This window comes from Erpetoichthys calabaricus, chromosome 13, assembly GCF_900747795.2.
Source record: "Erpetoichthys calabaricus chromosome 13, fErpCal1.3, whole genome shotgun sequence".
NCBI classification, from domain to species: domain Eukaryota; kingdom Metazoa; phylum Chordata; class Cladistia; order Polypteriformes; family Polypteridae; genus Erpetoichthys; species Erpetoichthys calabaricus.
This window is the reverse complement of record NC_041406.2, coordinates 126,704,253-126,723,111: the sequence shown is the minus strand read 5'-3', so window position 1 is coordinate 126,723,111 and position 18,859 is coordinate 126,704,253. Positions and strand designations below refer to the sequence as shown.

General features: G+C 41.6%; 1 protein-coding gene across 1 annotated transcript in view; it reads right to left on the bottom strand.

The window, feature by feature from the left end:
- triqk (triple QxxK/R motif containing) overlaps positions 1-18,859 on the bottom strand; it is a 231,045-nt gene that overhangs the window by 67,158 nt on the left and 145,028 nt on the right. Inside the window, exon 4 of the mRNA XM_028817794.2 lies at positions 13,092-13,177. Coding sequence (XP_028673627.1) covers positions 13,092-13,177 — 86 coding nt within the window. The remainder of the gene's footprint in view (positions 1-13,091; positions 13,178-18,859) is intronic.

The window sequence follows — 18,859 nt, the reverse complement described above, 5'->3', positions numbered from 1 at the left end:
AGAATGGAAAAAAAAATCTAGGATATGAGAATGACTTGACATAGCAGAGTTAAAGCACTAACAAGCTATGAAATGTAATTATTGGCAATAATTGTTTTCTAATTAAGCAACTGGGTTGGAACAAAAACCCGCGGCCACTGCGGCCATCCAGGAATGACTTTGCCCACCCCTGAGCTAATGTATATATAAAAAAAAAAAAGTGTCCATTGTTTCCCTACCTCCATTATAGGCATGTGCGATATACATTGTCTACGATTATATCTTAATTGCTGTTTTAACGATGTGCGAGATTAAATTATCGAGTATGTAACTCGCTTTGCAAAAAAAACAGAGTTCACTCACTAATGCAACAGTATAGACCACTGCGCGTGCGCAAAGCGAGTTGCGCAGGCGTGCACATCCAGCGAGCGGCAAGTTAGCAGCGCCAGATGATGAAACAGCTTCACCTTCTACATCGTCAAGAGTTAATTGCCAGACATGGTTCATTCTCACTCACATGGCAGTGGTTTGGTTTTGAAAAGACTGATGTTGCTCAAAATAAGGCAATCTGCTGCAAAGTATGTGGTAAATTGGTTGCCGTTAAAGACAGCTCGACAACTAACTTGTTTCACCATTTGCGAACTAACCAACGCACAGAATACGAAGAATACGAAAAGCTTAAGCTTAAGTCAACTGTCCAGCACAAGTCTAAAGTAACCAAGGTACAAGCACAAAAACACACTCAGCAAACTTTAGCGGACTCATTCTGCAAAAAAGTGCCTTACGACAAGAAAAGCAACAGATGGCATGACACAAACAACGCCGTCACCAATTACATCGCAAAAGATATGGTGCTAATTCAAGTGGTTGAGAGAGGTGGTTTTAAACAACTTTTGAATACTTTAGACCCAAGGTACACACTGCTTGGACGAAAATATTTCAGTCAAACAGCTCTGCCTAAGTTGTATGATTCGTGTCGCCAAACTCTGACGCATAAACTGCAAAAGGTTTCACATTTTGCTACAACAACGGACGGTGCATTTCGTTGACGAAAACTGGCAACTGCAAAGCTTCTGTTTGCAAACATCCTACTTCCCAGAAGATCACACTGGCGACATCATTGAGCAAGGCCTGAAAGATGCGCTGGCATCATGGTCACTGCGAGAAGACCGCATGGTTTGCATGACAACAGACAGAGGGGCTAACGTTGTCAGTGCACTACGGATTAATAACTGGAAGAGGCTACCTTGTTTTGGGCATAGGCTTCATATTGTGATTGGTGAGTAATTTGGGGTTCCTCTATAAAATGCAGTTTACACATGCTACTTCTGCAGTACTCGATGGATGTTTAGATGTTTACAGTATAGTACTGTATGTTAGATTTGTGTTCTTGCTTGCATGCTGCACATGTTCAGTTCATGGCCTGTAATTGTGATGTTCAGGTATTTTATTCCCTGTACATTTATAGCTTGTTTACATGAATAGTAGGTGCTCTCATTTTAATAGTTTTGTTGGTCTCAGTGCAAATGTTTGTGTACATCCTGTAGGCCACTGTTCAGTTATGTACTATAATACATACTGTAATAAGTTGACTGGTGAATTTAATGTTTTTGTTTTACTTCATCCATCCCCCCATCCATTATCGTAACAGCTTAATCACGACTGGGGTTGCGGGTGTAGGGGGGGTGGGTAGAGCCTGTCCCGGGAACAACAGGTGCAGGCAGGTACCAACCCTGGGCGGGTGCCAACACACCACAGGGTGTACACACTCACACAGCCATACTCACACAATTACAGGGTAAATTTAGACTCGCCAATCAGCCTACCCTGCACACTTTTTGACTGTGGGAGGAAACCGGAGCCCCGGGCAAAAACCCACGCGAACACGGGGAGAGCGCGCAAACTCCACACAGAAAGGACCCAGGTGTTTTACTTCAGTTTTAATTAAATAAATAAGACCTGTTTTCCTTAACTGTTTCATTACGCCACAATTAATTTTCTATTACCAAGACCAAGCTAGATCTCAATAAGACTTACAAACACATGTTTAAAGGATGCAGAATATCTTGGAATTATCGTTATCGTCAAAATCCCAGAAAATATCAAGATTTCTTTTTCCCCCAATATTGCACACCCCTACTCCATTATCTCATTTCATGATCCTCAATTTTAGAATTCTTCCTGCATCAGATTTGGCTGACAATTTTCCCTTTAGTAGCATTTTCAATAATGTTTTGATTCATTCAGCATTATGGTTTTTGACTTAGACTACTAGAATTACCTTCTCCTCCTACCTCTCTTCCTTGTGTGGCTAGTTATTTGAAACAACTATATACAAAATGGAAACTTGTTAATGCAAATCTAAAAAAGGCAGTTATTTTGGCAAAGACTAGACAAAAGGTGTGGCAGGTGACCAAGCATATTAGTTTGTAAGTGCCATTCTATAAGCTTGGTCCCAGATATATCAAGTCAGTCCTGTCTTATAATCTTTTGCTCCCAGCCCACTTTAAAATTCACTCCATTTTTCATGTTTCCTGGTTGTGACCATTTCATTGTAGTCACTATTGATGCTCTTTATCCCTGTTTATCCCTATTGATGCCCTTTATCCCCCAAGCTTTTTGGATTGCTTTCATGGGAAATTTTCATTAAAGCTGAATGGACAAGTTTGATTGCTGTGCCATAAAGGAGGGATATGTTAGGAATCGGTTCTTAATTATTTATTGGGATATTCTATATCAATTTTCTTGAATTAACACACTTTTTATTCCTAGGCAAAGAATCTGTATCTAAAGAGAGTTTATTGAATGAATAGCTTACAAAAATTTGAGGCTCTGAATCAGCCTCACAAATAATGAATGAAGTTCAAATGACAACAAAAAAACAGGAAGATTCACCAACTCGCATGAACTTAAGATGCTCCTATTAGTAGCCAGTCACTGAGCCACACAGCTTCTCTCCCTACTGTGCACTCAGAAAACTTACAATACACCTCACAATTAAACTATGGAGATCAGCGAATTAACCCACCATAACTCCACACTAAATGTAACTTCAAATTCAGTCTTCTCACTGGGGCTAAACCACTGACCTTTTCTGAGGTGAGTTAAGTTCAACAAAAAGGAAATAAAAACTAAATCACAAATGTAAATAATTAAATCAATAATACTGATATGCAGTATAGCTAAAAAACCCATACCTACTAAAAGCATTAAACTCAAACACTGCATTCATCCTAGCAGGAATAAATAAACACAAGCAACCCTGAACCCCACCCATGCTCATGATTCTGCATTCCTGCAACCCAATGCGTCACACTCAAAGTTGTGAGAAAGTCTCATGCATGCATGTGCATGGACAGCTGGCCAGTGGCTACCAGAGAAGAAAATAAACTGAAGGAAACACAAATTACAAGAAGCGGCAAGTCTTATTTCCTCTGTATCATACATTTACTCATTGTCTATAATGTGAGACAGACAAGTGCACACACCGTAAAGCATCTGTTAGCTGACCCTTTTGCTGTGCCTGTGGCAAGGTGAATAGTGACATACTTTACATCTTCTACAGCTCTGTGATGACCAGTGAAATTTTCTACATTGTGGTGTGCTGGACTGGTAACATGACTTCACGAGAGGCCCACCAAATCAAAAAGATAAGTAAAAGTGCAGGCCCAGTTATTAGGCACACACTGGATACACTGGAAGTAGTAACAAAGAAAAGAATTAAAGGAAAACTGAGTGCCATTGTGAATAATGCTGCTCATCCTCTCTCTGACACACTGAGTACTTTCAGCCAACAAATTATTCAGCTGAAGTGGGTCAGGAAATGCTTCTGGGGCTCCTTTATACCAATGGCAATATATCTGCATAGTGCCCCACTGTGACGGTGACTGTCAAGATAGATTTTTTTTTTTTATTAATTTTCTTCCTGGGCGGCACGGTGGCGCAGTGGGTAGCGCTGCTGCCTCGCAGTTGGGAGATCTGGGTTCGCTTCCCGGGTCCTCCCTGCGTGGAGTTTGCATGCTCTCCCCGAGTCTGCGTGGGTTTCCTCCAGGCGCTCTGGTTTCCTCCCACAGTCCAAAGACATGCAGGTTAGGTGGATTGGCGATTCTAAATTGGCCCTAGTGTGTGTTTGGTGTGTGGGTGTGTTTGTGTGTGTCCTGCGATGGGTTGGCACCCTGCCCAGGATTGTTTCCTGCCTTGTGTCCTGTGTTGGCTGGGATTGGCTCCAGCAGACCCCCGTGACCCTGTGTTCGGATTCAGTGGGTTGGAAAATGGATGGATGGATTTTCTTCCTTTGAAGTCATTCTGATATGTATTCAGACCCTATTGTGTATATTATATATTGTGGAGGATTGCCGGCTTTCCAGTCCGGCCCTCACCCCCAGGCCGCTAGGAGGAGCCCTCCGGACAGCATATTGGTGCCCAGAGTTCCAGCAGGGCCTCATGGACTCTGTAGTTTTTATACACAGCCCTGCTGGATACCTTGGGGGCCGCCAGGAGTCGCTGCGAAGGGCCTCATGGACTCTTTTCTGCCCTATAACCCGGGAGTGCATCCCAGTCACGTGACTGGAAGAAGCGATGTGCTCCCGGGATGAAGAAAAGGACTTTGCCCTGACCCGGAAGGAAAACGGACTTGTGGGTTTGGCTTAGAGCCACTTCTGGGTCAGGAGCTATAAAAGGACTCTGAGTGAGCCCAGACATTTGAGCTGAGCTGGGAGGTAGGGTGGCAAAGTGTCTGGGCGAGGAGGATTGGTTTGTTTAGAGAGAGAGAAGTATTGTTATATGAGTGTGGAGTGGAGGGTGCTTGGTGCACTGTGTGACAACAAAATAAAAGGTTGTTATACTTTTACCTGGTGTCTAGAGTGGTACCTGAGGGTTCGAGAGGTGGACGACACGCCTATCTGCTACACTGGCGTAGTCGGCAGGAGTCTCTGGCCGTCTGTTGGCAGAGGATCTGCTTTAATAATTCAAATTGTTGTGGCAGAGAACCCTAAGAAGGTCCCTCTAGTATCCGCGGAGGTGCAACAAACCCCACTATAGAGAACGCTGCAACCGCAAGCCATCGGACCGTGATGGGCAAAAAATCCAAAAGAAAGAATGGGCGAGCCCAGAACATACAGACCCTCGCAGAAATGTGGCCACCGGAGGACGTCGAGACGCTGTGGTCTTACCTGACGGGTCCTACGGAAGCCAGGGAAGAAATCGGCGCTGTGAGAGAGCACCAGCTAAGGCAACAGCAAAGCAGTGAAGAAAGGACTGTGCTGGAGCCTGAAGCAATCCCTCATAAGTCAGAGGTATGTGTTGCGATAAAGCCCGAAGCGCAAGGGACTGTGTTATCTTGTTTTGCAGAAACCGAGCGGTTCGGGACATCGTATAAGGAAGATGCATGCCTCATACCTTGGCAAGATGGCCGCGAGGGCGAGGAGTCTGTGGATGTACACCTGGGGAGCCTATTCGCAGAGAACGATCACGTGGGCCGTCCTGGTGCAGGCTGGGACCAACGTAAGGAAATTATGAAGTCACCTGACCAGGAAGGGACCTGCCTATTCGCCGCCCCACGTCGCGTGATCGCGTGCAATGGACGCCAGGAAGGTGACGGTCAGTTTGGGTCCCTAGGCGAGATCATTCGTTCCCTGACGGATCCGAACTTCCTGAAAGGGAAGGGGACGGCGAGCGAAGCAGCGCCACAATTATATAAAGGCAAAGAGGGGCGGGATGTGACTGAAGGATCTGCCGTTAAAGAAAAGAAGGCAGACCTCAGTCGGCTGGTTGCAGCCACCCGTCCCTCAGAAGACTCCAAGTCCCAGAAGCCTTCGCGAAGCCCAGCAGAGCACGTGCCAGGAGTGGACGTGCTCATTGGTTCCCGGTCGGCAGGTGACCTAAATAAGGAAGTAGCCTTACTGCCGACCGAAACAAATAACTTTATAAACTTACAGGAGCTCGAGAAATGTCTCGCGCCCCTTTACGCTTTCTTCCAGGGACTACAGGAGGTGAAGGAGCGTGTCGAAGAGCTGGGAGCTGCAGCCGAAGCGCCGTTGAAGGGACTGATGGAATACCTTCGGCGGTTAGGCCGTGAAGCCCCGGCCTCGATTGATTCGGCGGTGCAGGTGAGTGAACTCTGCGCCGTATATGATAAGGGGACGCAGTGTGAATCGGCACCGCGTTTAATAAGTTGCGGTTGCCAAAGCGCTGTGTCTCCGACAATAGAATGTGGTACCATGACGGAGTGGTTGGGCAGCGATCCGATAGAACCGGGGCGGCGATATCAGACGCCGCTCCGGGATAACGCGGACCGTAAAAGCTCGACCCGCGTGGAAAAGGGGTTGCCGTTGGTTACCGGTGAGGCGGGGGAAGCACCGATCGTCCCGGGACAGCTGAATAGTGCCGTTACCCGGAGCGATACGGTACTAATGACGCCGCCTCCGAGTTTACACAGGACAACGGGCGTGCAAACAGCAAAGAGGCTCTCTCTCTTCCATAGAGAGCCTCACGTTGTGCACAAGCCCCAGAGAAAGCAGGAGATCCCCACACAGAGATGCGGGTCTCCTAACAATATAAAGAGAAGGGCAGAGAGCAGCAAAGCGGCCATAATTCCCTCCTTGGCGGAGGACAGGGCGGAGCTAACCCTGACGGAGTTTCCAAGGTGTTTTAGGTCCCAAGAGGAGAGGCGACCAGGAGGACGGCGGCGGTGTTACAACTGCCGTCAACCGGGCCATCTATGGCGAAGTTGTCCCCGGAGGACAGGGGAGCGGTGGGTTAACTGGTACACTGTTCCCCCAAGGTTCGCTGGGGGGTCTCGACATCGTCGCCAGGGTCCGGACGACGCGTCCTCTTGGAGGAGAACGTCCCTCGCGGGGACCAACGCTCCGCCCCAGTTGGCTTCGCTGAGAGGGGGGAACTGTGGAGGATTGCCGGCTTTCCAGTCCGGCCCTCACCCCCAGGCCGCTAGGAGGAGCCCTCCGGACAGCATATTGGTGCCCCGAGTTCCAGCAGGGCCTCATGGACTCTGTAGTTTTTATACACAGCCCTGCTGGATACCTTGGGGGCCGCCAGGAGTCGCTGCGAAGGGCCTCATGGACTCTTTTCTGCCCTATAACCCGGGAGTGCATCCCAGTCACGTGACTGGAAGAAGCGATGTGCTCCCGGGATGAAGAAAAGGACTTTGCCCTGACCCGGAAGGAAAACGGACTTGTGGGTTTGGCTTAGAGCCACTTCCGGGTCAGGAGCTATAAAAGGACTCTGAGTGAGCCCAGACATTTGAGCTGAGCTGGGAGGTAGGGTGGCAAAGTGTCTGGGCGAGGAGGATTGGTTTGTTTAGAGAGAGAGAAGTATTGTTATATGAGTGTGGAGTGGAGGGTGCTTGGTGCACTGTGTGACAACAAAATAAAAGGTTGTTATACTTTTACCTGGTGTCTAGAGTGGTACCTGAGGGTTCGAGAGGTGGACGACACGCCTATCTGCTACAATATATATATGTGTATATATGTCAGTGCATCCGGAAAGTATTCACAGCGCATCACTTTTTCCACATGTTTTATGTTACAGCCTTATTCCAAAATGGATTAAATTCTTTTTTTTTTTCTCACAATTCTACACACAACACTCCATAATGACAATGTGAAAAAAGTGTACTTGAGATTTTTCAAATTTATTAAAAATAAAAAAAATTGAGAAAGCACATGTACATAAGTATTCACAGCCTTTGCCATGAAGCTCAAAATTGAGCTCAGGTGCCTCCTGTTTCCCCTGATCATCCTTGAGATGTTTGTGCAGCTTAATTGGAGTCCACCTGTGGTAAATTCAGTTGATTGGACATGATTTGGAAAGGCACACACCTGTCTATATAAGGTCCCACAGTTGACAGTTCATGTCAGAGCACAAACCAAGCATTAAGTCAAAGGAATTGTCTGTAGACCTCCGAGACAGGATTGTCTTGAGGCACAAATCTGGGGAAGGTTACAGAAAAATTTCTGCTGCTTTGAAGGTCCCAATGAGCACAGTGGCCTCCATCATCCGTAAGTGGAAGAAGTTCGAAACCACCAGGACTCTTCCTAGAGCTGGCCGGCCATCTAAACTGATCGATCGGAGGAGAAAGGCCTTAGTCGGGGAGATGACCAAGAACCCAATGGTCACTCTGTCAGGGCTCCAGAGGTCCTCTGTGGACAGAGGAGAACCTTCCAGAAGGACAACCATCTCTGCAGCAATCCACCAATCAGGCCTGTATGGTAGAGTGGCCAGACGGAAGCCGCTCCTTAGTAAAAGGCACATGGCAGCCTGCCTGGAGTTTGCCAAAAGGCACCTGAAGGACTCTCACACCATGAGAAAGAAAATTCTCTGGTCTGATGAGACAAAGATTGAACTCTTTGGTGTGAATGCCAGGCATCACTTTTGGAGGAAACCAGGCATCGCTCATCACCAGGCCAATACCATCCCTACAGTGAAGCATGGTGGTGTTAGCATCATGCTGTGGGGTTGTTTTTCAGCGGCAGGGACTGGGAGACTAGTTAGGATAAAGGGAAAGATGACTGCAGCAATGTACAGAGACATCCTGGATGAAAACCTACTCCAGAGCGCTCTTGACCTCAGACTGGGGCGACCCTAAACACATGGCCAAGATATCAAAGGAGTGGCTTCAGGACAACTCTGTGAATGTCCTTGAGTGGCCCAGCCACAACCCAGACTTGAATCCGATTGAACATCTCTGGAGAGATCTTAAAATGGCTGTGCACTGACGCTTCCCATCCAACCTGATGGAGCTTGAGAAGTGCTACAAACAGGAATGGGGAAAACTGGCCAAGGATAGGTGTGCCAAGCTTGTGGCATCATATTCAAAAAGACTTGAGGCTGTAATTGCTGCCAAAGGTGCATTGACAAAGTATTGAACAAAGGCTGTGAATACTTATGTACATGTGATTTCTCAGTTTTTTTATTTTTAATAAATTTGCAAAAACCTCAAGTAAACTTTTTTCATGTTGTCATTTTGGGGTGTTGTGTGTAGAATTCTGAGGAAAAAAATGAATTTAATCCATTTTGGAATAAGGCTGTAACATAAAATGTGGAAAAAGTGATGCGCTGTGAATACTTTCCGGATGCACTGTATATATTTATTTATTTATTTATCTATCTATTTAAAGAGATTCTGTAAAAAGCCAAATTTCCCCCTGGGGACAAAAAGTTCTATTACTACCTTATATTGGAGCCACAATTTATTATGTCTTCTAGTATTCTTAAGAAGGTCTGTCCAGCTTCTTTTAATTTAAAGTGCACCCCGCATTTCACTTATCTAGATTGAAACCTGTTCATTAAAAACACAATCATGACGATCATTCTCTCCGGTGGAGGAATTTAATGGGAATCTGGAATATGAGATATTGTGCATTGTAGTCAAAAGGCACTGGGGTCCATAGGTGCATTACCTTGTTCACTGGTGAGCTACTGGAAGCTGAAAAATTGTCCCGGGTACCAGCTTAAGACATTCATGCTTCTCACCTTTTTACGTAAATTTAATAGACATTTCCCTGTCAAGCTAAATGGGTGCAATTAGGAGGGACCTCTTCCATGATATTCTATTTTTTTGTAATTTTTCGTACACCATTTTTGTGAATGTTTTACATTGTTACAACCATACTGTTTAGGTCACATGATGTATTGTATCAGCTTCCACTTATAAAAGATAGGAGAATAGTAATGTCTGCAACCTAGTATTGGTACAATTAAAAAGCCGTGACTAGTGATGAGCGAACACAATTGAATTCGCTTTGCCCAGAGTTCAGCAAAATCAGGGAAATGTTTAAGAATTTATCCGAACTCCACAAACTGCATTAAAGTCAGTGGGGAAGATGGGACTGAGCTAGTTTTGAGTGTATTAGATAGATAGATAGATAGATAGATACTATAATGGTGCAATGATCTTTTAAGTGTTCCTGAGACTAAAAAAAATTTCCAACTATAATGGACTGATTATTGTGCCCAAATGTGATTTGAGCTGTGAGGCAACAGTGCTAACCACTGTGCCACAATGCATAAAAACAACAAATGATACAGATGGAACAATTATCGCATATAAAATACAAACATCCATATAACAGCAATAATAAATAAAATAAAGATCTCTATGGTAACAGAGTTCCAATCTTGGGGAACACATTGGCAATACCACAATGCGGCAGCAAGGGACTGGCTAGTTCCATTGTTTGAAATTGTGGCTCCAGTCACAGCGGGGCTGTCTTTGTTGTTCCCCCAAGTATCTGTGCAGATGCTTTACACTTTCTTGTTCCATCAAGAATAAATAAACGCCTTAAAAATTGCAGTAAATTTTTTTGCTTTTATTTCACAGTGCATATTGAGTTTTCAGATGACAGCAGGGGGAGGGCTCCTTTAAGGCTCATTCTGTATTAGATGCCAATTTTTAGTGCATTTTAGTGGCTGAAATGGCATTTTTATATTTTTCCTTTTGTGCTTATGACACTCTTGGCAAATATATTACAGTAGACATGCATGAAAGTTCTGGGCATGGCTGCTACAGCTCTGTGATGTCTTGCTGACATCACAATGTATCATAGCGCACTTGGAAAGAAATGTTTGCCTAAGCAGGCCGCACGGCAAACTTCCAGCAAAATATTCTGCAAACAAGGTTACTAGTGAACATAGAATATTCACTGCAATAAATGTGTTGAATTTTAAAGATGAACACTAGCCCTAGCCGTAACTTTTGTGCTTTCTTTTCATCTCCTAATCCAACATGTATTTTGTCCTGTTAACACTAGAATCCATGAAGCCTATGAAAAAACTTGTCCCTGTCCAGGGTTTGTTCCTGCCTTGCACCCTATGCTAGCTGGGAAAGGCTCCAGCATAAAAACCTGTTCAGGTCTAAGAAAGTTAAAAGATGACTGACTGCTTACTACTTTGCAAAGGAAAGGCAGCATCACAGCATCATGCAGAAAATTACCCATATCAATCAATGTTTTCTTTATGTCACTGTTATATGCATCCTAGAATTCAAGCAATTCATGATTGGTAATGCATCTGTTAGTATGTTCATTATTTTTTTGTTGTACTCCTACTGTTTTTAACATTATCTGAAATTTAATCTCAGCCATTAGTGAATTCGGGTGTGTGGCAAACTATTAAAAGCAGTAAGTAAAACAAAAAATTCATGGAACAGCTGATCTATGCATTATTAAATAACAAGCCACCACTTGTTTCTGTAGCAGGGTGTTTCAACCTTTTCTCTGTTCAGCCACAATAAGAACCACGTAGTTTCAACTGTGTGTTATTGATACATCAGCTCCTTTAGCATGTTAATAACACTCATTTAAAGTGATATTTTAATAAGTGTGTAGCAGCGTTACCGTGGGGAGAATTTCACTTCCCAGCAGTCCAAGGGGGTCACCCACATAAGATGACGGGAAGTAAGGGCTGCTGGGGATGAAAGAGGCTAGCGGGAATGTTTAAAAGGGAGGCCTGCTGGAGCAAAAGGAGATCAGTGTTTTGTGTATCTTGTCCAACATGTTGTCTGAAAAGTCAATTGTGCCCTGGATCGTTTCACATTAGATGAATGGACTGTCTCGTGCCTGCCTGTTGTGTTATAGTGGTGGATTAATTGTCATGCGTCTTCAAAAGGAGCTCTCCTAGAAATCTCACCCCTCGCCACTCAGGACTTCCAGTAGGACTGTTTCATTTATTTCTACGGAAGCTGTTCTTGGGATTCTCATCTTCACACCATATCATTTCACCTGCTTTTGCTGTGTTGGACTGTATAAGGACATTGTCTTGAGTGTTTATTGTTGTGGTTTGTTTGTGTGTGTTTATTGTACATTGCCATAAGGGGAACTGGGGTGGGATCATTCAGCATGTAGTTATATTTTTTTTTATTAATGTTTAATACATTCTTTAATTGTTGTTTTCTTATCAGTTGTTTTTTTGTCTCTGATTGTGAGTATGTGCAGGCCGGGCCAAGCCTGGGTGCATTCCTGGAATCTCCATCAAAAAAATAAATAAATCACCATCTCTCAACGATGTGAATCTTAGCGGCACCAGACCGCTACATGTGTGGATGTCACAGATCCCAAACCCAGATACAAGTCACATGTTCAAATAGACTTTTTACTGAACAAAAACGTACCTTTACCCAGTCTCCTTTCTCCACAATAAAAAATGTTAACTCTTTCCTTGTTTTTTCATTCCTCACTATTCCTCCTCCTCCTCACCTAACTTCAACTTTGCTGAGTGAGACAGAAAAACTACTTTTCATGCCAGAACTGGAAGAACTTCTGATGCTACAATATTACCTCCAGGAAACCTTTCCAAGTCTGGCAGATACTCAGTAGGTCAGTGGAGTCTCCTCCTGGCAGCTTCCCCTGGTGGCACTCAAGGACCCCAGCTGGGCTGCCCAGTGGGACCACAACTCCCATGCAACCCTTTGGTATTACAAATAAAACCTTCCACTTAACATACTGGGAGGCAGTCTACTTCTGTCCTTCCAATATAGCAGCTTCCCAGCTGGGAATGGGACACAAACCATCCTGGCCGGGATGATTGTCTACTCTATGTCCCTTATTACATATGCTAACTCGACACAATAAATGAGTAACAGACCAATAAAGACAAGAACTATAATTACTGATGATCCTTACTGCCAAGCACAATACATTTATAAGGATACCATAAACAAATAGTTTCTTTTTTACAGTTTCATATCAGATAATGTTCATTCCATCAAAAGATAAATTAGAGAAATATACAGAGTACTTCTTTTGCCATTGCAACCCTCACCCCAAAAATGAAATATTTTATGAAATACATATTTAAATGTAATGTGACCTGGTGTCTCCTGTGTGGTAGATAATCTACTGAAATACAGAGAAAGCAAACAAATAAGTTTTTTGAAAGTAACAAAAAGATATGTTAAACTATTGTCAATTGTTATTTAAATTTATATATGATTTCTATTTAATGCCAGGTTTTATAATAAGAGATGAGATATTCCACTTAGTTACAGTGTAATAACTAACAAATGTATGTTACAGAAATTTCGATCCACAAAATACATATTTTAGGAAGAGGAAAGAACTGTTCATAGGAAAAGTGAAAAGAATCAAACAACGACCTACCCGTATTCCTGGAGCAGATCTCTTGGCTTCTGCTTTTATTTTAGTCTCTTTTAACACAGATTTGTTTTTTTTATAATCTTGCTTTCCTAAAAGACAATTAAGATCCATGCTGTTATTATCATTCTTTAGAAAAAACAAATCCTATCAAAAAACTGCCAAGGTGCTAATTAAGTCAGTAGTTGTTCTTGTTGTTTTTTTTTTTTTTCTCTGGACAGAAAATATAAATTACAATAGCAGAAATTTTAGTTAATGCCTTTTAAAATAACACTGTACAGTTAACACTTATTCACTTCACATATTGTATGAGTAACTAAATTTAAAAGGGTATAATCCCCCCAAAAAAACCTCAGTTAACATTGAGAAGAACTATCCATATTACTAAACGAGAATGGTAAACCGGATGGACGCAGGGACATGGGCCGTGGACGCAAAAGACGTAGTGCGCAGGCGCCACACAAAGCCCCCGTCCAAGCACCGGAAAATGAGAAATGATGCGCCACGCCCATAGCAACAGACCCATGCAACAAAGCACCACACGAAGGCCATACCACACGAAACAGGACACACACAAAAAAGAGGATTCAGACCCACGACACACAAAGCACCCCTCCACTAACAGAAATAAGAAATGAGGCAACGCGCCCCTAGCACACCAAAAACAAAGGAGTCAGACGCAAGCGCCACATAGCACACGAAACGGTATGCACACAGAAATGAGGATTCACACCTACGACACACAAAGCCCCCCTCCACTAACAGAAATAAAAAATGAGGCAACGCGCCCCTCAAAGAAAACGCACGCCAACAAACGACGTCATACATAGACAACAACAGACCGGACTACAATACATATACAGGCGCGACACCTGATGGGTAATAATACGAAGAAACCCTCCAAGCACCGGAAAATGAGAAATGATGTGCAGAAACAGAAATAAAAAATGAGGCAACGCGCCCCTCAAAAAAAACGCACGCCAACAAACGACGTAACAGTGACTGCGATCCTCCTTATTACTTATCCATATTACTAACGATAAAGAACAAACAAGTCATGAATTCACGATCAGAATAGGCTCCATATTAACAGTCAGTGTGATCCTCCTTATTACTTATCCATATTACTAACGATAATGAACAAACAAGTCATGAATTCACGATCACGGGTACAAAACGATATGGCTCGAGTGACGGGACCACAAACACGAACCCGCATGAAAAAAAACAATACACGTCGGCGCCTACAACGCGCTTCTGAAACCGCGGAAGAAAAAATGTGTCGGCTCTAAAAACACATGTCACTCCTTATTCAAAATACCGGTCCCAATCACAGAAACATCGGTATCCACTATGAAAATGAACAGTAACAATGCACGTGACATCCGTCTTGCAAAACTATTAATTATAGATGAATGTACAATGGCATCCAGTCACTTACTCAACACCATTGATAAACTTCTACAAACGTTGATGAATAATAATATTCCCTTTGGAGGAAAGGTACTTTTATTAGGAGGAGATTTTAGACAGTGCTTTCCTATTGCTCCACATGCAATGCGCTCAGCTATTGTTCAGTCCACCTTAAAATACGCGGACGACGTCATACATAAACAACAAGAGACCGGACTACAATACATATATAGGCGCGACACCTGATTGGTAATAATACGAAGAAACGAACAGTCCGCATATTAACAGTGAGTGCGATCCTCCTTATTACTTACGGGTACAGAACGAGACGGCTCGAGTAACGGGACCACAAACACGAACCCGCATCAAAAAATACAATAAACGTCGGCGCCTACAACGCGCTTCTAAAACCACGGAAGAAAAAATGTTACGCGGACAATTGGCATTGCTTTCAAAAGATACAGTTGGTACAAAACATGTGATGTCCAGATCCAGAATATAACAATTGGTTATTACAACTGGGAGATGGGACACTCAACAATACAGATGGACTTCACCTAGATATTATTACAATTCCTCAAGCCTTTATCTGCGACGACTTAGTTACGGAGATATTTGGAACAGCAATCTCATTAGACCAAATACCCCTTTTAACACAACGGACTATATTATGTCTAAAAAATATTAATGTTGATCACATAAATAACCAAGTCATTGCATTACTTCCTATAGAGGCACGGCTCTTTCTAAGCTCTGACAAAGTTGACTCTGATGACAACAAATGACCATCTTAATTTCCCCTTACAATATTTGAACACTATTAACCCAGCCGGATTACCACAACACAATCTTAACCTTACAATCGGAACAATAATCATGCTATTAAGAAACCTTAACACTAAACAAGGTTTATGCAATGGTACACGTTTAGTCGTCAACACCATGACACACAATGTTATTGAAGCAAAACTTCTTACAGGATCACATGCTAACAATATTGTTCTGATTCCTACAATTGACCTTACAAGTTCTGACCTAGAATTACCTTTTACACTTACACGGCGACAGTTCCCCATTAAACCTGCATTTGCCATGACCATCAACAAATCACAAGGCCAAACCATGAACAAGGTTGGCATCTACCTCTCTGACCCCGTTTTTGGACATGGACAACTTTATGTGGCCTTCTCACGAGTTCAACGTTCATCTGACGTTAAGGTTAAGGTTATAAATGATCCATGCCAAGAGAAACTCATTCAAGAACAAGACACCATCTTTACTACTAATGTTGTGTACAAAGAAATTTTCCGATAAATCTTTACACTGTGCCTTGCAATTTATTCTTGGCTTCCTATATGCGTCATCTACACCTTCACACTATGCTATATCTCATACATACATCACGCTATTTATAATTACCCAACACCAGGGGTTGGCGAGCGAAGCGAGCAGGGTGCAGAGCCCCCTAGTAGTACATATAGTAATGTATTGCTTTTGCCACACATTCTCCTTACTGAACAATTTTCTGCAAACAATCTGAATAACCTATTTTTAGTTAACTCACAAATCTATCACGTTTTTTTCAACCAAGGTCACAAATTCCAAAATAACAAAGGGAATTCCCTGCTTTAAAATTTTAAAATATGAAAACTATGTTTTTGATTCATAGGTATTTATCAAGTAAATTACCACACAATTCACAATGAAGCTGCAAATGTTCCTGATAGTATTAAACTATGCTGTAATATACAATACTGTCTCTTCATTTGAATATTTTACTGTTCACCTGTAGACTCTAGAATAACATGAATCATCGTTGCTTATTTTATCTTTTAATAAAAGAATGAAACATGTGAATGACTTGCAGTTAATCATGACTGGTGGAAAGATGAATAAATCTTACAGCTCAAAAAAATGCATATGTAAAAATTATGAAAAAAAAAAAAAAAAAAAAAACTTCAAATGGGAGTGTTATGCCTTTACTTAACAGATAAATCTGCCAACTGGGTAAGCAGAATTTACTTGTCAAGAGTTCTTAAAATAAGCTAAATAATCTTAAATATAAATGTCTTCATAAGCCAATAAATCTTACAATAAGGAAAACAAGATTTTATTGTTGCCTTTTACTTTTATGCATTTCAAATTAAGAATAATTTAATGATAAAAATACATGAGATGGTATGGCTGTACATTTAAAAAACCTCCAAAAACACACTTTTTAATTTGTGTGTGTTTTTTTTTTTTTTTTTTTAACCACACACAGTTTTTTGTTGTGTGCCTTTTGTAAAAGATTCAAACTAATGCTGCATAATTACACATTTTAAGCTTTGCATTTGTTTGCAGTGATTGGTATGAATATTTACATAGAATACAACTATTAGACAGCCCAATATTTATAATGTTTTTCAGTTAACTAACTATTTTGGTCATTGTTTTTTTGTTATCCCGTCAGGGTGCTCAGTGCCGCTGTGACATTGTCAAAGTACGCTGCAACATTGTCAAAGTACGCTGCAGCTACTTTTTAGTGTTGGAAAAGTTGAGAAATATTACTAATATGATGAAACCTGCAGAATCAAATTAGCTAAGACTTTTCATCATAACAACATTGAATTAATTTATTACATTTAAGTACTGCACACTGCCAAGATGGGATTGGGAACTCTTTAGGCCTGGTGTTTGTGTTTTTCTCTGCTCTCTAGCCATCTGATGTTACCACAGACATTTTACATTTACCATTTTAATTTTAACAAATCACAGACCAGGGATTTTTTTCCATTTGACCATATTTGTATCTGTAAGTTTTCCTTTTAATAGTAATGTAATTTAAGCTACATGCAATTATAAAAATACTTGGTATAAATAAATGTTGGGGTTGCTTTGGTTTGGTATATTGGCATTGTAGTTAGCATTTTATCATTACAACTGGCCTTTGCATGTTCTAGCATAGTATGAGTTTTGTCCAGATAACTACCTCCTACATTCTCATGACATATAGGTCACATAGGTTTTCAAATTCAGTCCTGGGGAGTCCCCATGGCTACTGGTTTTTATCCCAAATAATTTCACTATCCATATGTCATTGTTGTTTTTATTTGCTCTCATTGCTTGGTGTTCAGGCTAACCAAGAAATTTATAAATATTTGTTTTTTGTGATCAGCATTTTGCCAATTATTAGAACAACATGAAAAAGATTTCTGTTTTAGTTATGGGTTCAACATTTATTGCCTCGCATTTCCCGTCATCCAACATTTACCCAGATTATTGTAGACACAGAACACACATGAAATGTATGTATTTCAAATAATGGTATATGATTTACCCTATATAATCAAGGCACCTCACACCCAGGTAAACAGACTTGAGCTGGGAGAACTTCAGCTGTGTCAGTGGCGGGGATGGGATAGCAGGCTGCTTGCAGCCTGTGTTGATTGACACATTTGCAAAGCAAAGACGCTGATAAGGAAGTGTGAAGGAATTTAAGGTGGCCCAGGATTATGACTTTTTCAGTAGGCTTCAGGGATTCTAGCGTTAAATGCTTACTCTTCTTTTAAGAGTTCAGTTTTAATTTATCCTTTTCTGAAGAGTTTGCTCCTGTAGTCTGGACCAGCTGTAATGTTTACATAAAAATTGGGGTGAGGGGGATTTGGTGACTTTTTATATTATATATATATATATATATATATATATATATATATATAATATAAATAAACAATACAGACTTTGACTTACAATCAGATTCAATTCAACTGCTCGACTCCCACTTACCATATTATTATGTTCAATATTATTTTTGTGTACTAAAATATTTGGTCTTAATATCTGACTACCTGTATGAGTGCTTTATGAGTGGTCTTCCAAATCCAACGATGCAGGGTACTTTGCTTCACAATGACAATCTTTACGATGAATGGCCTTTTCTCTTTAATTTCATCAGGTGACAGTTTGCACTTTTACTTTTTTTATAGAACTGTTTCCCCTTTCAGAAAGTTTTTACTTTGTCTTACTTTCCATTCTTATTGTAATATTGGGAAGATGCAGAATTTGGAGGCACACATATTTTCTTTACATTTATTTTATTTTGCTAGCACAATGCATTGCCATTAGAAGCAGTTTTATATGCCTGTTATGAACCCTGGTCAACATACACATCAAAACTTTGGTATTTCTTCAATTGCATACTTAATACTATGTACAGTATATTAAGCCTGTTACATAGATCTATAGTTATAATTATTCTATATTAGTATAACATGAATAATCTGTGAAATTAGTGATAATTGTGTCCTTATGATTCATATAATTCTTTGCAACTTACAAAGACTGAGTAAACTATCCAAAACAATGGAAAAAAATGTTTTAAG